Source organism: Canis aureus, chromosome 18, assembly GCF_053574225.1.
Source record: "Canis aureus isolate CA01 chromosome 18, VMU_Caureus_v.1.0, whole genome shotgun sequence".
In the NCBI taxonomy this organism is placed as follows: Eukaryota; Metazoa; Chordata; class Mammalia; order Carnivora; family Canidae; genus Canis; species Canis aureus.
In genome coordinates this window covers 1739535-1759077 of record NC_135628.1, presented here as the reverse complement: position 1 = coordinate 1759077, position 19543 = coordinate 1739535, and the positions used below count along the sequence as shown (strand labels likewise).

General features: G+C 39.3%; 1 protein-coding gene and 1 long non-coding RNA gene across 3 annotated transcripts in view; one reads left to right on the top strand and one right to left on the bottom strand.

Annotated features, from left to right (window-relative positions):
- The window catches only part of CPED1 (cadherin like and PC-esterase domain containing 1), a 262754-nt gene that overhangs the window by 111344 nt on the left and 131867 nt on the right, over positions 1-19543 (top strand). For both annotated transcript variants that reach the window (XM_077855991.1, XM_077855990.1), the window contains exons 7-12: positions 8929-9071; positions 9843-9915; positions 11318-11485; positions 13114-13218; positions 14761-14930; positions 18807-18877. In XM_077855991.1, the coding sequence (XP_077712117.1) occupies positions 8929-9071; positions 9843-9915; positions 11318-11485; positions 13114-13218; positions 14761-14930; positions 18807-18877 (730 nt within the window). The remainder of the gene's footprint in view (positions 1-8928; positions 9072-9842; positions 9916-11317; positions 11486-13113; positions 13219-14760; positions 14931-18806; positions 18878-19543) is intronic.
- LOC144288492 (uncharacterized) lies at positions 8121-18837 on the bottom strand. Its single transcript, XR_013356355.1, has 3 exons — positions 18322-18837; positions 10721-10956; positions 8121-8493 (listed from the first exon to the last, which is right to left on the bottom strand). It is a non-coding gene; the product is annotated as an uncharacterized LOC144288492 (long non-coding RNA).

The following is a 19543-nucleotide window of genomic DNA, read 5'->3' as shown; positions in this document are numbered from 1 at the left end:
GAAAGGTTTTGCAAACAACCATCAGACCTTATTTTACTAGAGGTTTAAAAAAGACCTGTGTCTTAACTTTAATGGAAATAGTTGTGACCTGCGTGAACAATGGCATTCGTATAAAGAAAATGAGTAGACATATATATACAAAGTCCAATGGTAAAATTTTTACAACTTTAACTTTTGTTCTTTACTGTTAAATCTCTTTGCTTCTTTATATCCCACTGAGAGATTCCAGAAAGGGCAATAAAAATAACCTGCCCGTTCTCAGAGAAGGTTGAATGTAATGCAATCAGGGTTCTACCATTCAAAGCAAATAATTAAATTTTATGCTATTCACAGCCTTTTGTATTTCTGCACCTTGCTTCTGATCAATTCTCTGATATATGTGTGGGAGAATTTAAAATTTCCAGCTACGAAACTGATTAAATCATACCGAATCTTCTATCTGAGTTTCCAAGTTTAATGTATGCTTTAAAGCTTAGGCTTGTTAAAAAGTACAAATGAATAAAATTATTCATGTCATGGGAAGCATGAAACTTATTTAAATATTGGAGTTCTGATCTAATTCCAGGGAATGAGTAAAAACTATCCTAATTTAGGCTCAGCTAATTAATTCACTTTTTCTGTGGCATGCCCTACAGCAAGCCAATTTTCAATGAGCTAAAACAAATAATGAGAATATTTGTGTTCTTAAATCATTTGACTTGACACAAAATTTTTTCCTGATCCAGGCAATTTGATTTCAGTTACAAAGAAATACTCTTAGTTTTCCCAAAAGGTGATTAGGCTACATAAATGCTCAAGTTATTGAATTGGTATTTTAGATGTGTGGTGTGAGATCACATGCTTGAGAACTATGATCGTTTCCAACACACTCTCCATGAAAGTAAAAACACACACGACTCATTCTTCTGCTTTTCAGGCTCTATTTACATTTCTAACTCTAGTATAATCAAGGGCACAATAACAGAGGGAATGCTGGGGCTTTGCAACCAAGCTGACTGGCTTTAACGCCCATATGGGTTACCCCTTTGCTATCTAACCTTGGACAAATTACTTGTGTTCTCAGCCCTCGGTTTCTTCATCTATATAATGGAGACAGTGAGTATGAGCCTCATAGCATCGCTATGAATATAAACAAAAAATGTGCATGAGAAATGCGCAGTGTCTGGCATGTGGTGTCGGCGTGGCTAAGGCTACTGGTTATTCTTAAATGCAACATAGAATCACATTTAAATACCGTATGTTCACTAAATGAAACATTACATCAGTATTTGGGTTTGTAATTTAGTCTTCTTTTTTTCCTGCCTTTCTCAAGTCTTTTTTTCTTCTTTTTATTCTGCTGTTAAATATCTGATCCCCCCCGCCCCCGGCCTAAATCGTGTCCCTTTAAATTGCCAAGGAGAGTTTTCCCCAGGGCTTGGAGGCCAGCACTCCGTGTCCTGCAGCCGCTCCCTGATGCGTGGTCCATGTGCTCCTGCGGGCCCGACACATCCAAGTCTGTGATTCCTAAGCAGGGCGCCCTGTGTCTCCCGGGATCCATAGGCCTTTCAGGGGGTTTACAGGCACGTGGATAGTTTCGCGAGAATCTTCTTTCCCCATCTCTTTTAGATACTCTTCTGTTCCTCAGAAAAAAAGACCTGTCACCTATCCCTAATATGATGATGATGATGATTGGTTCCTGCTGAAAAAAATCTGCAAAACAACACGCGCACACACACACACACACACACACACACACACACACAAAAACCTCCCCCAAAACAAAACCAGACAAATTTAACTATGGTGTTGGTTAAAGACAGTGATGGATGCGGATAGTGATTACATAACAAACAGTCCATAACACTATGTAACAAATCCTGCATAACTCAGATGGTTTTCAGTTTTTAACAAAATTAAATATTTCATGATAAATCACTATGTGGACTTCTTTCCTCTGTATACTTTGGAGGGAATTTAAGGAATTAGGTCATGCTGCTGTAACTAAACTCTTCCATCGCTCTCTCTCCCTCTCCCCCTCCCTATATACATACTTTTTCATTCTATATATCCCATATATATTTTATGTGGACAAGTTTTCTTCTTTAAAAATAATATTAATACTGATATGCTGGATCCTTCTCATTCTAGCCATAAGTCCTATTCTCTCAACAGATACGTTTTACATGAATAAAAAGAAATTACATCCATCTAAAAGATGCATTTCCAATACAATTTTACTTCTTTATTTCAGAGATTAATGAGTAAGACTTGTAACATATTTCTACTGTTTTGACCAATTGTGTACAGCAATAACTGTAATCATAACTTTTTGGGGAAGAAAAAATATTTTTAAGTTTAGAGCCATATGGTTTTCAATTTTCAAAACTTAAATTTATTTATTTATTTATTTTTAAAAGATTTTATTTATTTATTCATAGAGACAGAGAGAGAGAGAGAGGCAGAGACACAGGCAGAGGGAGAAGCAGGCTCCATGCAGGGAGCCCGACGTGGGACTCGATCCCGGATCTCCGGGATCACACCCTGGGTTGAAGGTGGTGCTAAACCGCTGAGCCACCCGGGCTGCCCACAAAACTTAAATTTATAAACACGTTTTTCTTATTGAGACTTACAGGGTGATTTTAAAAATCCATTTATATATAAGATATATTACTTGGGGATAAAATGCTGAGGTACTGGTACTCCTTTGGATTCATCTTGAGAGTTTTACAAGCACCTGGGAGAGAGACTGGTTAGGTGAGAGTCAGACAGGGAGATCCTAGGTGAGTCTACAAAAGGCAGAAAGAATAATAGTATCAGTCAAAAATAATAGATTTAAATTCCAAGGATATTACAAATAGGTAGATTTGAATGCACACGTATTCCCCATTTAATTTGGACAAAGAACATACAATCTTGGATTTCAACTATTTAAGCGAGTGCCCTTTGTTTCACCTTTAGATAAAATGGCAGCTTTTCTGCGATTATTTCCTTTTAAGCATTGATTATAACCTATCACGATCATCCTCTGGAGTGTGTGTTCCATCATTAACTTGTCCTCTCTTCTGGATCATTCCTGTCAGCATTCAAGCTTGCTATATGATTATTTCCCATCCTGAACACATGAACAAAAAGCACAAGAATCGAAGAGCATTTGTAGGTAAAGCAATGACTGGGAGTAGAGATGGAGATTATTTCCACTACTGGCAAGAGCTAAGAAATGGAGCAAGGGAGGGCTTAGTTTTTGTTTTGTTTCTTTTGCACATTTTTTAACTATTAGAGAAGTGCTCTTTTGGACGTCGGTGGTACAAAATTAGCAAAAGCGTTTAAACATGATTGTTGGAGAGAGTGAAGTTGTAAAGACTACAAAAGTGATTTGAAATTTTGAAATAAAAAATTAAAATTTTGTAATTGTAGTAATATATGTATAACATAAGATTTACCATCTTAACTGTGTTTAGGTGTGCAGTTCAGTAATATTACATATATTTACATCGCCGGGCAACCCATCTCCAGAACCTTTTTGCAAAACCGGTTATCCCCATGAAACAACCCTGCAATCACGGTTTTCATCCCATCAGCCACCGTCAACTTCCGTGTTATTTTCTGTTTCTATGAATTTACTGCTCCAGATACCTCCTGTAACCGGGGTCATACAGTGTCTTTTTTTTTTTAATTAATTAATTTATTTATTTATGATAGTCACAGAGAGAGAGAGAGAGAGAGGCAGAGACACAGGCAGAGGGAGAAGCAGGCTCCATGCACCGGGAGCCCGATGTGGGATTCGATCCCGGGTCTCTGGGATCACGCCCTGGGCCAAAGGCAGGCGCCAAACCGCTGCGCCACCCAGGGAACCACATACAGTGTCTTTTGTGGCTGGGATGCCTTCCGCGTTCTTCCAGCCATAGTGTGTGTCAGAACGCCCTTCCTTTTTCAGGCTGAGTGATATTCCATCATATATTTTACCTATTCATCTGTTGACAGATGCTAGAGTTGCTTCCGTGTTTTTGGCTGTTGTGAATAATGCTGCTATGAACATGGGTGTGCAAATCTCTCTTCAAGACTCTGTTTTCAGTTGTCTTGACCACCTGCCCAGAAGTCAAATTACCAGATCCTATGGTACTTGGATTTGTTTTATTTTTGAGGAACCTCCATACTGCATAGCAGCTGCACCACTTAACATTCCCACCAACAGTGCCCAAGGGTTCTGATTTCGTCACATTCTTCCCCACACTTAATATTTTATGGTTTTGGGTTTTTTTTTGGGGGGGGTAGTAGGCATCCCAATGGATGTGAGGTAATATCTCTTTGTGGTTTTGATTTGCACTTCCCTAATGATTAGTGATATCGAGCATCTTTTCATGTGTTTTCTGGTGCAAAATGATATTAAGTACTAGTATTCTTATTCACACTGAGAAGATGAAAATTTCTCTCTCACATAATAACATTGAGAGACATTCTAGGAAACTTCGGTAAGGAACAATGCTATGAAACACTGCTCAACATTCAAGATACTAAAATACTAAAATTCTAAAGTTTCCCAGTTAGTCAAGAATATGAATTAAGGGGGAAAAAAAAAAGAAAAACAAACCCAAACTTTAATATTGGCTAATCTTTCATCCTTTGTTTTAACTCTGAGATTAAATTTTCTTATCTCAAAAATCCTTTCGAACAGCTGTAAGCTTCTATTTTTAAAAGGTTTTACTACAAGTCGCCAGAAAAAATGCATATCCTCCCTCTCTTGTGAGATGGAAACAAGAGATAAACATGTCCTAAGGAGAAAAGTTATTTTATCCAGAAGCTCCAATAAATTATTTCTCTTATCAACGTCTCTGTGGTTTCTGTGATGTTGTACTTAGTTTTCCTCACTCAGTGAGTAAAACTGTGTTAGGTACTAGCAACCCCAAAACAAAATGGTACAGTTTCTGCCCTAAAAGCTCTTACGGTCTAGTGGTAAGAAGAGACAAGAAAGTCAACAAGTTTGACACAGAATGACACATACTGCCCCTGGGAGCAATTTGCCCAACATCTTACGGGAAGATAAAGGGAGTTAATCAGGCAAAGCCCAGAATTGGCATGAGAAGGGCTGTCAGAGATGGGGTTGGGGAGTGAGGTGAGTAGAAGGGCTCCTTAGAGGTACTTTAAGATATTGGGACGCGTGGGTGGCTCAGGGGTTGAGCGTCTGCCTTTGGCCCAGGGTATGACCCCGGGGTCCTGGAATCGAGTCCTACATTGGGCTCCCTGCAGGGAGCCTGCTTCTCCCTCTGCCTGTGTCTCTGCCTCTCTCTCTGGGTCTCCCATTCATGAATAAATAACATCTTTTTTTTAAAAAAAGTATTTTAAGATATCAAAGATGTGATGGAAGTGTTCCTACAAATTTTATCACGTTGATTATTGATTCCTCTTGTCCTTCCATTTTTAACCATTTTTAATTGATGATTGTGATCCATCTGATCTGTGTACATTTAAATACATCACTTGAACGGGTAGGTGTGAAAATCATGAAACCGTACCAGGTTATTGCTTGAATCTCACACAAGTGCCAAAGGGTGACGTTTCAACTGCCTGGTTTTCCAACCATGATCATACGAGGTCATTTTCCATATAATTTATTTTGCACTAAATTCGTATTTCATTTTTACACCGAAGGAGGAAAATACAAAGTTTATAAAATAGTTCCATGTCCTGTTAACGTTTTAAGATGCTCTTTTTGTTTATTTTTACCTTGCTGCCACGGCACCGATTTCCTTGAGCCCTTATATTCTCATATGTATGTAATTCAACAACACCCATCGAACGTCTGGATGCAGAGGGGGAGAAGTCTCCTTGATATCTGAGTTTACGGCTTCATCGATTTAAGCCAGCGATGCAGGTGGAGGTGCTCCTCCGGGCACCTGTTCTTGAGTGCAGAAAGCCCCTGGGAGAAATGTGGTTTTCAGGTTCTGAGGGCTGTGAGTGGTATTAGGATCAAATAATTTCGGATTTGACATTGTCTAATGAGATCGTTGAGCACAACTCTCTACATCTCAACACAGAGGACACAGACTCCAAGTGACCACGGAAATGGTCCGGCGTGACAGTCCCAACAGAACCCGACACACAAAGAAGTCTTGCCCTTTAGCTTAAGTGGATCCGTTACAGAAAGTGACCCAGTGTTGTGTCCTCTCTGGGTCACTCGTTGAAAGACAAGGTTTTGTGTTTGTTTTTTTAATGACTACTAAGCGCTTGGTATACTTCTGTTTTCATTTCTGGCAGAGGCAGTTTGCCAGCCCCTGTACTCATCCTTTAAGTAGGCCGCTCCCCTAGAGTTTTGTTTTGAACCGAAGGCCTTAATAAACACATTGAAATTCATGCCGTGAGGGAGGACAGACACACAGACACCGACACGGGGACAGAGCTCACCGGGCGGGAAAGCGGGTTGCTGTGCTTGGATCGTGCTGTCACAGCGCCACCTCGCCCCTTCGTAGGTGGCCCTGGCCCCCCCGGGCCCATCCTTCCAGGAGCCCACCCAGGTGGCAGCAGAGGGGAGGGCGGCCTGCTACCTGGGCCTCCTCCCTCCAACTGGGAGCCTCGCCCCGGCGTCCACCCCGCCGCCTTCGCTTCTCTCAATGTCCCCTCGGGTTGGTGTCACAAGGGGGTGACCCCCAGAGGCCGTCTTCACTTGCCACAGGCACATTGCCTCGTGAGAAGCAGGTTCCACAGGCTCGGCCGCCACTTGATGTCCCTGTCGGTGGCCGAGGGCTTCCCTGTCTCATCAGGACAAGGGGCAGGTGCAGGCGTGGTGCCACCTGCTGCCCCCGTCCCTCCCGGCCGTGCATGTGCAGGACCGAGGCCCTAACTGGTCGCAGGCGTCCTCACCAGCCCGAAGCAGCACAGAGCCGCCGAGGAGCCGGCCGCGTCTGCAGGGTGACCCTGGGCCCCGCACCCCGTCCCTGACACCCTGCACAGGGCCCGTGCCCACGGCCAGGTGAGCACCGACACGGCCGAGCGCCTGGAGCCAGTCCCTCTACTGGTGGCCTGTGTTCGGGGCTCACCACCACGGTCATCTCCACGGTGGGACAATCAGTATGACCCTACGACACTGATTGCCCATTATTTCTTGCCACAGAAGATATCATCTGATAATCAACCTCTGATGCTACACAAACGTGCCCAGCTTCCTAAAATCCTTGACCTTGACCTTTGTGATGTTCAGGCAACATTAAACTAGAAAACGCGACCGATATCATCAATAACCCTTTCTGCACCATACGGTGAGCAGAGCGAAATAGGAGTTATTTCTATTTGGAAAAAACAATATTACTCTGTTTGGACTCTAGGGTGTTAACCTTCTTCGTGTTAGCATTAATTTGTTTGCTTTTGATCACACAATTATTACATTTATTTTCCTTGGTGAAATGGAAAAACATGCCAGTTGCCAAATGCTAACGATGTGTTCATAGTCTTAAAATGTACATCTCATTAGGTTTCTGTTTTTCAGCTGGTAAAAGTTTATGAAGTCAGTGTTTGTTTCTCTCGGGGAATTTTGCTTGGTATTTTAAAGATACACTTACCACTTCCCGCAGGTCCCTCATGCCAATATCCGTCCTTCCCTTTCACAGCAACAAAAGTCTTTCACTTTGTAGTCTTATGCGGTCCAGATACATCTAGCCCGTGCTTCCAAAAACATTAATGGCATACCTGCTGCATGTTTTTTCAAAAAATATTTTTTGTTCTTCATCTTTGAAAGATTGTGTTTATCTGGAGGAGGTCGATGATTCAATATGAGATTTGCTTTATGCTTTTTAAAAATGTTGAACTGGGCTTTGATGTTAAGCATCCTCAAGGGGTAGTTTTGTTATTGTGATTATTCTAATATTTTATTTATTTATTTATTTATTTATTTATTTATTTATTTATTTCCAAGATTTAAGCAAATAAAAACAGCTGTTTATGATATCAATAATAATGTTTCTAAGAAAATGTAAACCGGAGCTTTATTCCCCCCCTCTTTTTTTTTCCATTTCTTTCTTTTTTTTTAAATTTATTTTTTATTGGTGTTCAATACCAACATACAGAATAACCCCCAGTGCCCGTCACCCATTCACTCCCACCCCCCGCCCTCCTCCCCTTCCACCACTCCCCTTTTTTAAGACTATCCCATCTTTTCTATACACAGGAAACCTTAAATTACAATGTCAAGAGGACACTGCGATTCTCTTAGATGCTTCATTAGTTGGCTAGATCTCCCGCAGCAAAATGCTGTGAAGAAGCAATAAAAACATTTATTTTTGTTCTGATATATTCAGGAAAGGGATCATACTAAAAAGCTTCGATCTGAATTTCATACCTTACAGTGTCTTTCAAATACATTTTCTTCTGATTCGGGTTTGCAGCCCTCTCCTTGGTACTATTCACCCATTTTAAAGAGAAAGACACAAAAATTCAAAGCGAGTTGCCCGTCTGAGTTCATCTAATAGAGCCGCAAATTAAACCTGGAAGTTCTGATCACAAGCTCCTGTTAATAGTTCCACTTCACTTTCCATGATGAGATGCCATGAAATGGAAAAAAAAAGAGAGAGAGAGAGAGAGAGAAGTAAAAAACTCTTAAAGTGATTTAAATACAAGCACCCCATATTCAATTGAAAGGCTTATTATATACTTTTAAAATGTTTATAATGCATTCATATTGCATATCATGTACATAACATACATTTTACATATTCTGTATACAACATTCATTATATATTTTCACATTATAATCTATTCTTTCAATGCATATTATGTATAAGATACATGGGGGTGTATACACACATACCATATATAAACCCTACCGAACCTTCCTATTTAAGGAGTTCTTTTGAATATGGCAAGGACACAGAACCCAGAGGAATCTTTCAGACTCATCACCTTGAAAACGATAGACAAACTGAGATTATTGTTTCACTATTGAATCCTTTACTTTGTTCACAGCTGCAAACATTTTTTGAGACATTCCTGACAGCCAGTTCACCTCTTCAGGCTTTTGATAATATGAAGGAAGCAATTAGCAAACTCCTGCTAGCAGCTGAGGCATTCAGCGAAACATCGACGCGGGGACCAAAGGCCTTCCATGGGTAAAGACAAATTCTAATATTAAAAGAAAGAAAAAAAGCAACCTTCTAAAAATTGTTAGTGAAAATATATCTTAATTATCACAAGTAGGTGCTACTTGGAAAATGTCATGTCAGTATATTAATATGAACTTTTAAACATCTTTTCACATTTATAGATCCTAGAACTTCAGAGCATGTTATAGACTTCTTAGCTTCCCTATAATAATGAGAAGAAATAAGCACACATTATTTAAATTAATTTTAATTGCATCTCCTTTTTAAGCTTAGCTATTTTTATCATATGAACTTTGCATTGACTAGATATAATTTTATTTAGGGACTTTATTAACAATACACAATAGTCATTATCTCTATATTTCAGTTTCGTTGAATATAAGTTAATGCCTTTTTTTCCTAGGGAAATGTTGAATTTAGAATGTCCACCAAAAGGTGATGACTCAGTTAAGCTTTATCATGCTTTTTTGTATCTGAATAAGAAGGCCTAGCATGTAGGAGGAGTGGGAGAGTTTCCTTCTCCATATTTAGGTTTTCACAACAATAACTTCATTGTTTAATGTGTTATGAACACCCAGGATATATTTGCATTTTCTATAAGGAGTAAAAGAAACTCCTATTTAAAAAATAAATTGCATGTGATTTCCAAGCCACTGCCCTTTTTAATTAGGACTTCTCTTGAGATTTGCCTATAGTGACTGTTAATAATGTATCAAAGGATAGAGTAAGTGTAGCAAATAGAGTATATTTTTATATTACCTTCTGTTTTTATTTCAGATGCAGATTATGTTTTCAACTTTTAACTTTTGATATCGGTTACTACAGTTTCAGGCACCCTGTAGTGCTGCAGGCGAGTATCCCAAAGACTGCTTGTGAGCTTCCACCTTACGCTGAATGATCTGTGTGTCGGGGGCGGCGTTGGGGTCTATATGCATGTAGGTGGGTTGTTTGCATTCACAGTAACCAGTCAATAAATAGCAGCTCGTTAGTGAAGTCACTACAGGCTTTTAGTCTACTATAGTTCGGAAAATTAACTAATATGTGAAGAATCTACGATTTGAGTGTCAGTCCCCACTACGCATCACTGTAGATCGGGCATGGATTTTCCTGCGGTTCAGTCACCACTGTCTATGAAGCAAAGTGGCAAAATTTCACTTGGGTTTATAAAAAAAGAAAAAAGTAACTCTGTATGTATTTGTACATACAGATATTTAGTTTTAAATTGGACTGTATTTTAATTGAAAAAGCCATAGGAATTTTTGAAATATGTGTTTTTTTTTCTGGTATGAATATGTGTACATTGAAGAGTGCTTTTGTACACTCTGATTCTCTCACTTCCTTTTGAATCAAATGAGCTCATATCTTTCATCTGAAATATTCCTTTCTGGCGAGAAGATTAAAAAACGATTGATTGAACAAGTCTACAGAAAGCTTTTTTTCGGGGGGGAGGGGCGGGATATAGAGTAGGAAGAGGGAAAGGAACAAAATAAAATTATGTGCGAGCAGAATTCAACTTCATATTGTATTGGCTGCTTTTCGAACTATCGCACAAGGTGAATGGTTACATCATCTAAGACTCAGACATTTAGTTGAGTAGCTCAAAGATGCATCCATAAAACTTTGAAACTGGATGAGTTGACATTTTTAATCCTTACCTTGTGTGCATCTTAGTCTGTATTATGCTCTTGTAGCAGCCAAGGTCAAAGAGGTTGCTGCCTGTGTTCTCCTCCAGGATTTTGATGGATTTCTGTCCCACATTTAGGTCTTTCACCCATTTTGAATTTATTTCTGTATATGGTGTAAGAAAGTGGCCCAGTTTCATTCTTCTGCATGTTACTGTCCAGTTTTCCCCAACACCATATATATTAGCAAACTCGGATATAAACACAATCTAAAAATAGTAAAAAAAAAAAATAAAATAAATAAATAAAAATAGTAAAACATAAAATGAAATAAAAACAAATAAAATTTATTATTCAAAGATGTTATATATTATCTTCCCTGAGTGCAAATTCTTCAGCAATAAAGTTTCAAGATAAACTCCTGTGACTTTAAAATCCATTACTTTTCATATAAGAAATTGTGTCTTCCAAAAAACTTTACTTGCATTTTATAAAGCTGTTGACCTCCAAAGAGGCCACTAGATGTCAGTTCTGATCTACAATCCAACAGGAATGAATCATGTCTTCGAAATGATTTCCCTGCATTAAAAGTCCATGAAAAATATTTGCTGTGCTTTTACTCTTTTACAGGTGCATGAGCATTTACATTTTCATGATGATGATAATGAGGATTTTGAGGACCAAAGCACAGAAGAATTCCTTTTGCAAGATACTTACAATTTTCTCTTCTCTAATGAATCTTCGCTTCCAATGTTTTCTGAGATATTTCAGGGACTTTATCAATCAGGTGTTTTTAAGGTAAGTGCATATTCTTTAAGTGACAAATGTTTTTTTCTAGTCATCCTTTGAAAGGTGCCATTTCCTTTATTGTGTAGCTAAGCAAATTGATGGTTCATTTGAAATGATTTACTATCCATTATCTTACACCTCTTTATATTTTTGTGACCTGAGGACCGATATTCTTTTGTGTCAACAAAGTATGAGTAACTGATTATGAGGCAATTATGGGTTACAATAAAGAAGTTCGTAGCTCCTAAGGAATGTTTGTGGATATTATGAATAATACATATTCGATGTTACTTAGAATACTTTAAAAGGCATAGTAGAATATTTTGCAGGCAATCTAGAATAGCAGTAAATGCTCTAGATTGACATCAAGGGACTAGAGTTAGAATACTGATTTTTGAAGAATTCACATCTGGTTAACATCTTAGCTTAGCTGCTGCTAACGAAGGGATACCGCTTCATAGAAGCCCGGGTAATTTTGATGGCTTCTTAATACAAGTTTTCTTGATGGGTCAAAAATCTGTACAGATTATGAAGTATAATATTATTATCTATATATCTTTCTGTTTTATTTTATTATTTTTTAAAGATTTTATTTATTTATTCATGAAAGACAGAGACAGAGAGAGGCAGAGACACAGGCAGAGAGAGAAGCAAGTTCCATGCAGGGAGCCTGACATGGGACTTGATCCTGGGTCTCCAGGATCACGCCTTGGGCTGAAGGCGGCGCCAAACCACTGAGCCACCTGGGCTGCCCTTGTTTTATTTTTTTAAAGATTTTATTTATTTATTCGTGAGAGACCCAGAGAAAGAGGCAGAGACACGGGAGAAGCAGGCTCCCTGCGGGGATCCCGATGTGGGACTCGATCCTGGGACCTGGGATCACATCCTAGGCCAAAGGCAGATGCTCAACCACTGAGCCCCCCAGGGGCTCATATATCTCTGTTTGAAAACTTGTATTTAGAGAATTTGGAGGAGTAGAATGTGAAAGTTCCCACAAACATCAATGCTCTATAGAGAGTTGTTTGTGAACGATAGAACATGACTTTATAGATTGTTTCCCTGGGATTTTATTAATTTTTTCCTCCAGTTCCCTCTTTTCCTCCATTAGTGAGTGTACTGTTATTAAAACCATTAGAACCACCTGACCCAGAAGAAAGAGTAAATATGTGCAGCTTCTCCTCTCGGGGATGCATCAGGGAAAAAAATGGATGTGCAGGAAAATGGGGCAGGAAGTGTCTTCATGAGAATCCCACAAACTCCAAAATTGTAATGCCCATGGATGAGATGTCCATGTTCACCTGCTGCTCGGATTGTTGGTATCCTGAAGGCTGAAGGAGACGCTTCCTGCATTCTCAGACTGTCACACCCCACCTACCCTCCTGGGCTCATCATCCCAACCCTACAACCAAAGCCCTATTGAGCAATTTCATTCGGGTCCTCTTGGTCAAACACGAAATTTTCTTAGAGCCAGACTCCGTGGTGACAAACTGAAGTTACCAGGTGTTACTTAGGCTTAGTTAGCTCAGCGGTTGGAAGAGTTCAAACTTGGACTGGTTCACCAAGTGGGGAGGAGGTCGGGCTAAACATGCTTTGACTTGGAAACAATCGCTGAAGAACTGTTCCCCTCCCCATCATAGGGTGAAAACTATCAGAAGGAACCCAATCAATGCCTGTCTTTAGAGGAGATGCACTCCATTATGACTTTCATACAGGAACTTGGGAACCTGCAGCAATTCCAACTGGTAAAACAAAAGTGACATTTGATTCCTCATGATTACTGGGACCATAGATCTGCCATTAACTATTTTTGCTTCAAACTCGGTGAAGACTTTCCTTGAAGAAATAGAAATCTTTGTAAACTTCCTTCTTCTTTTCAGACATCTCAGTATTACAGTGAGCAGAACTCAATTCTTTAAGAGTTTGCATACATGACTCACTCAGAGTAAAAGGATATGAGATGAGCACAGCTGCCGGTATATGTGAGTTCTTAAGGGGAAAAGGTCCACATTTTTCTAAAGAAGTTTTGCTTTTAGTTTTGGGACATGGACGTGTAACAACAATTTCTTTCTGCTCACTATGCCCTTTCTGTTTGTGTAAAATCTAATATTACTGGGTGTAACCCCATTTTAGAAAACAACCTAAATCTCAATTTGTTGCGACTCTATAGCAATCTTCAAAGAAAGAAAATGTGAATAATTATGATAACCACTAATGGCTTGGGCCTAAAAATATAAATGATATTTGTTTTCTTTTCCATGTTTCTTATGGGGTTCTGTTACTTTATCGGTCACTATCAAAGGTCATTGTCAATATGATTTATTACATGTACATATGCAAGTTCAGGATTTGCTTTGCTTCTAGTTTTACCACTTATCTAGATAGACTATAATGGGTTTATATTTTCCACCTAAGATTTGTTTGTACAAAACATCTTATTAAAACAGCTTTTTTCAAAGTCCACTGATAATTTATTGTCAATCTGTTTGGATCAAACATTTGCCTTTTACTTAAAAAAATAACATGTATTCACATGCTACTTGTTTGAGTTATGACCAATTTACTAAGTCAATTTAATGAATATTTGGCACCTGTCTTTATAACTTAGAGTCATATTTTGGGGGATTCAAAGTAAGCTTTTGTCCCAAACATAATTTAATTGATGGATTATTTTAATTAATTTAAACATAGTAAGTATTACATTTGTGACCGTTGGCTCAAAACTCAACAATGATAAAGAGACAGGCCTCATTCTTCAGGAATTCATAATTTAAGATATTGTGAATGTAGAGACCATCTCTTGGTACCATGTGTAAACTGAAGAATTATTTTGCAAGAAAAAGGACAAACTAAAATTCCGATTCTCAGAGTAGAAAGAGGATAACCATAATTTTTTTTCTATAGGATTAATATCTCTCACACTGACAAAGTTTACTTGTAACCCAAAATGATTTCTCCCCAATCTTCCTACTGCCTGAGTCACACTGTCATTCAGCTGTTCTCAGGTGTTTATAGGAAGGAAATACCGGTTTTCATTCAAAGAAAAAGAAGAAAGAAAACTCACGGTATTTGGAAATATGACCAACAAAATTAGTCCCTCATAAAAAGTGCCATTTTCCTTGACAATTGCATAGAAAGTTATATTATGATACCTACCACTGGATTTTAAATAAATATCTGATTTTTAAGTAGATGAATAAAATATAAAGCCTTTTCTAGTAATAATACCTTGTAAGTTATTTTCCATAAATTCTTCTGATATTCTGGTTTTGAATATTTCTTCTCAGCTATTCCCATCTACTACTCCGGGGATTCAATCTTTGGTACGTGAATTCTACGGGATAGCAAGCCCTATAGGTCAACCTGGTTCAGCCCTGACACAGTCCTGGTCTCTTTTAAGTGTATTTGAACAATTCCAGCTCCTGAATAAAAAGGCGCAACTACATCCATTGGAATGGTAAGATAGCCACAAATTTGAATTGTGCGATCCAAAAATTCTCTAAAGATTGATTTCAAAAGATTCTGCCTACATTAAAGAAAGCAACAAGAAATATGTCCAAAAATTTGTGCTCTGGAAAATAAGCTTTTTTAAAGCATTGAAACCATAACAATCCTAGTGGTCTTCAAACACTGTAATCAGAACACATCCAACAGTTTTTCAAACCAACAGGACTTGACTCTGCTAAAGAGTCATGTTGAAAATTAAAAGTTTCAATTTCATTTCATTCTGTGATATATATCCTTGGTTTATGGAGCATCAGACAGAAAGAATTAGGCAATTTTTTTTATTATTATTTTATGAACCATCAGTTGGCGCGGAGCCCAACATGGTATGAGCATTTATTTAGAGAGCTTTTGAGGCATAACTTTATTCTGGGCAAAATCTAGCCAGATTTATAAATATGTCTGTCCCTGCCTCAAAGATAGAGCCTTTCTTTCTTAGAAGGTACAATCTCAGAGGGAAATATTTGACCTCCCATTTCCTCTTTCGTTCTAACGAGAGGTAGTAATGGGGCAATGGGAGAGAGGACAGGCCAGGTGACTGTATAAACATCTCCAGTAGCGGCTGAAGAGGGACAGTGCCCAAGCCACTGGCTAAGTCTGCTTCTCTTTTAGATGATGGAATTCAGGGAATATTTGACTTTTCTTCTGCCAGGAAAACAGAAGCAAACCTAAACCTCCTAGGGAGATGAAAGACGAAATGGCCAGGCCATAATTATTTATGCCTCTTGCAGTCACTCTTAGGAAGGAACGGCCTGAGCTCTCCGGACTTGTGCTTTGTTTCCCTCTGCCTCAGGAGGTCATGAAAGCAGTTCCATAAGATTTTTTTTTCTTATATAATTCAAAAATACAAGTAATCATATACTTGAAGAATTCTTAGGACATTTCCTGGGATCAGAACTCACTTTAATTGCCACGATCTTATGAAGTTGGCCGTATTCCCTCAATGCTCAAAAGTAGTGAGTCTGACAGTAGCCTTTACTGGTTTGAAAAGTAGGCTTTGAATAACAGAGCTCAGTTTCCATCTGTGCGTTCTTCGTCCTCGCTCACGGAATTCAAGTCTGTCTCCTTCATCATTACCGATGGGGAAGAGCAGAGTTGATTTACTCAGGAGCCAATGTAGGAACTGTTTTCAACCTTGACTAAATTCCCTTGACATATACAAGTTTGGAAAATTTGTTTGCCAGCAAGTTTTTCTCAAGCTTCCCCCACAGTGTAAGGTGTAAGGGCCTGATCTTAAATTCAGAATACTGAAGTTCACCCAAACCCTGGCCCTAGCCCTAACCCTAAGCCCAATTCCCATTGAATAAGGAATTTATCAGTGGTCAGGGTTGAAAGTGGTCAGTGTAGAAATGGCCAGGACTTTCTTGAATCAGACAGACAAGGACTCAAATATCCCAACCCCAGAGTTTATCAGTTATAGCAGCTGAAGCCTTGATGCCTCTGTGACGCAATCTCCGCATCTGTCAGATGTGGATCATGCTACCTACCACATACTATTCCACGAGGATTACCTACGATAACTTCCACGTACCGCGTGGCGTCTGGTGTGCCGCGGTGCAAGCAGGTCGTAAATATTAATATTGGCTTTTCATCTTTCTCTACCATCCAGAGGTCACTTTAGGATCTACAGTGGAGGAGATATTCTTCTTTCTTTTATAGGAGAAGCAAGACAAGTTCGAAAGATTTATCTAAGTGAACGCTGAGGAAATTAAATTTTAGATCTTTATCGAAAAACAATTAGGTAAAATCACTCTGAGAACATTTCAAGAAAGAATACTCAATTCTAGTTATCTTCAGATTTACCTGGGAGCATATGTATATTTGATTCTCATCCATGCTGTGTTGCAAGGTGCGTGCACATCAGACACATTTTCCAGATGAGGGAAACCATGCTGAGAAGGTGGGTCATTTGCTCAAGCCCTGCAGCCAAGAGAAATAGAGAAGGGATTAGGACCCTGGCCTCATGTCCATGGCCCGGTGCTTTATGCCAGTACTTCCTACAGATGAGCAGGTCAGGTGCAGACATTCGTCATTGTCCTTATCTTCACAATGGTCACCTCCAGCTTTTTCTACAGAAAAAGCCAATTTTACATACCTACACTACCTGTGGGGGATCAATGACTTCATGCTTCCTTTTATTTTTTAAAATTGGTAATTTATTTAGGTAACCTCTACACCCCGTGTGGGGCTTGAGCTCAAGACCCCAAGATCAGGAGTCACATGCTCCCCGGACTGAGCCTGCCAAGTGCTCCCACGCTTCCTTTTAAACAAAGATCATTTGCTTAGAGCAACAGGGTGAGAAGAGAGAGAGTTAGAAAAGCAACGGTTAGGAAAAATGACCATTATTTATGTCTATGCCCTGAGGCTTAGAATCCAGAGGTCTCGATGGAATTAGTATAAATCTGAACAGAACGAAAATATTAAAATCAGTATCTGTGCACCAACTGCTAATTTTCACTTCACTAGAAATAAAGTGGCAAGTGTACTTTGCTGTCATCATAGGCTTTCCATGAAAAAGCCTCATTTTAAAAAACAAATAATTTATTCACAAAATTGCACGGGGAAGACTGCAGGATGCTTTCCCATAGGAAGCATCTCATTCCATTAACATACTATATTCACTGCATGTGCATTCCAGGCTTGTATCTTGCACGAGCTTCACTTAGAGATTTTGCTTCCTATGAATTCAGAGACATTTTTTTAATTTGGCCTGGCACCCAGTCAACCTTCAACTAAACAGATCTAACCCCATGCTTGCTTTATCTGTGTCTTCATTCCTTGAGAAGAGGGAAATATTTTCAAGTAAGTCCTAGACATTCTTTTCTTTCTCACCCCTAAATACTTCATTGTATGCATCAAAGAAAGAAGGAAGACTTCACAAAGTAAAACTGCAATAAAAGCATCACACCTTCCCACATTACAATATTTTTAATTCCTTGATTCTTCATAACTTGCTGATGTTTCTATTTTGAGGGAACCGAATACGCCTGTTCATCTCCTCTCTACCACAGTGCCCGGCACAGTATCTGGGACAATAAATATTTATAAAATGTAACTGAACACAGAGCATCTGATTCCATTCTCATAGCATCACCGTGAAATCAGGCCAGTGAGGTCATCTCCATTCTGCTGCAATAGGAGTGGAGAAGCACCGCATCGCCCTTGAGCAAAGTCAACTCACGTCCTGCTCCATATTGTCCAGCAGGACCACCAAGCGTTCGGTCTGCACTTAACATTGTTTGGTTTCGACTTTGAGGAGTTAAAGAACAATCTGGCCAAGCACAGAATTATACAGCAGGAAAAAAAAAATGAGGCAAATACACCAAGATAGAACCAACCCTTACCGTTAAGCGCAGCTAGTCAGCGTCTAAGGATAGAGGACTCGGCAAGGCGTAGGTCATCTTTTTGCATAGCACACTTATATTTCTTGATTGTGTGTATATTCTTCGGAGTCTGTGCCTCAGAGTTTCCAAGATTTCTTGCTTCAAGACTGTAATTTTAGCCAAACAGAATCCAGTAGGAATGTGTGTTCCCAAATCACTTCTGTTGGACCCAGGCGATCAGAGATTGCTCACTTTTGGACTGAAAAGTGACTTTTTTTTTGCCCTGGTTTTCTTCAAATATGCTTCTGCTGATTAGAGATGATGAGATTTCCACCCACCTCACTTGAGGGGAGATTGCCAGTCTTGAGGAATGAAATCCAGAAAGTGTTTCTTTGTGTTCGTCAAAATATCTGTGCCCACAAAGAAAAAAAATAGCGTGTTAGACGTAATTTCCATGAATTTCGTTCATTTCATTGATCCAGACTTGTTTGGCATTGTGTTTGCAGGAATTCTTTCACAGAGGATGAGAACACTGAAAAATCCCAAGTGCCATTGAATGCAACTGAAAATAAAAAAGGTAAAAAGATATAGTCTCACTTATTCCAATAGGAAAATAAGTACTGTGTGGCCTCCAAAATATATGGGAAAAATGTTGAGCTTCATTAGCAATCAAAAATGGCAGTTAAACTAGGAAATACTATTTTCCCTCAGATTCGAAAAGATTTTTCCTCTTAAAGATGATAGACTTAGGGAGAGAGTAGGAAAATGAGTATCTCATGCCTCTGGTGCTACCTCCCTTGAGGGGCTGTGTAACGACATATAAGAAAATCCTTAAAAGTTCTTATAGATGGGATCCCTGGGTGACGCAGTGGTTTAGCGCCTGCCTTTGGCCCAGGGCGCGATCCTGGAGACCTGGGATCGAATCCCACATCGGGCTCCCGGTGCATGGAGCCTGCTTCTCCCTCTGCCTATGTCTCTGCCTCTCTCTCTCTCTCTCTCTCTCTCTCTGTGACTATCATAAATAATAAAAAAAAAAGAAATAACTATATATAAAAAAAAAAGTTCTTATAGGTGCCCATGGGTGGTATAGTCAGTTAAGCATCTGACTCTTGGTTTCCACTCAGGACATGATCTCAGGGTCCTGGGATCGAGGCCCCAGTCAGGCTCCGCACTCAGCGCAGACTCTGCTGAAATTCTCTCTCCCTCTCCCCCTCCCACTCGTTCTCTCTCTCTGTCTCTCAAA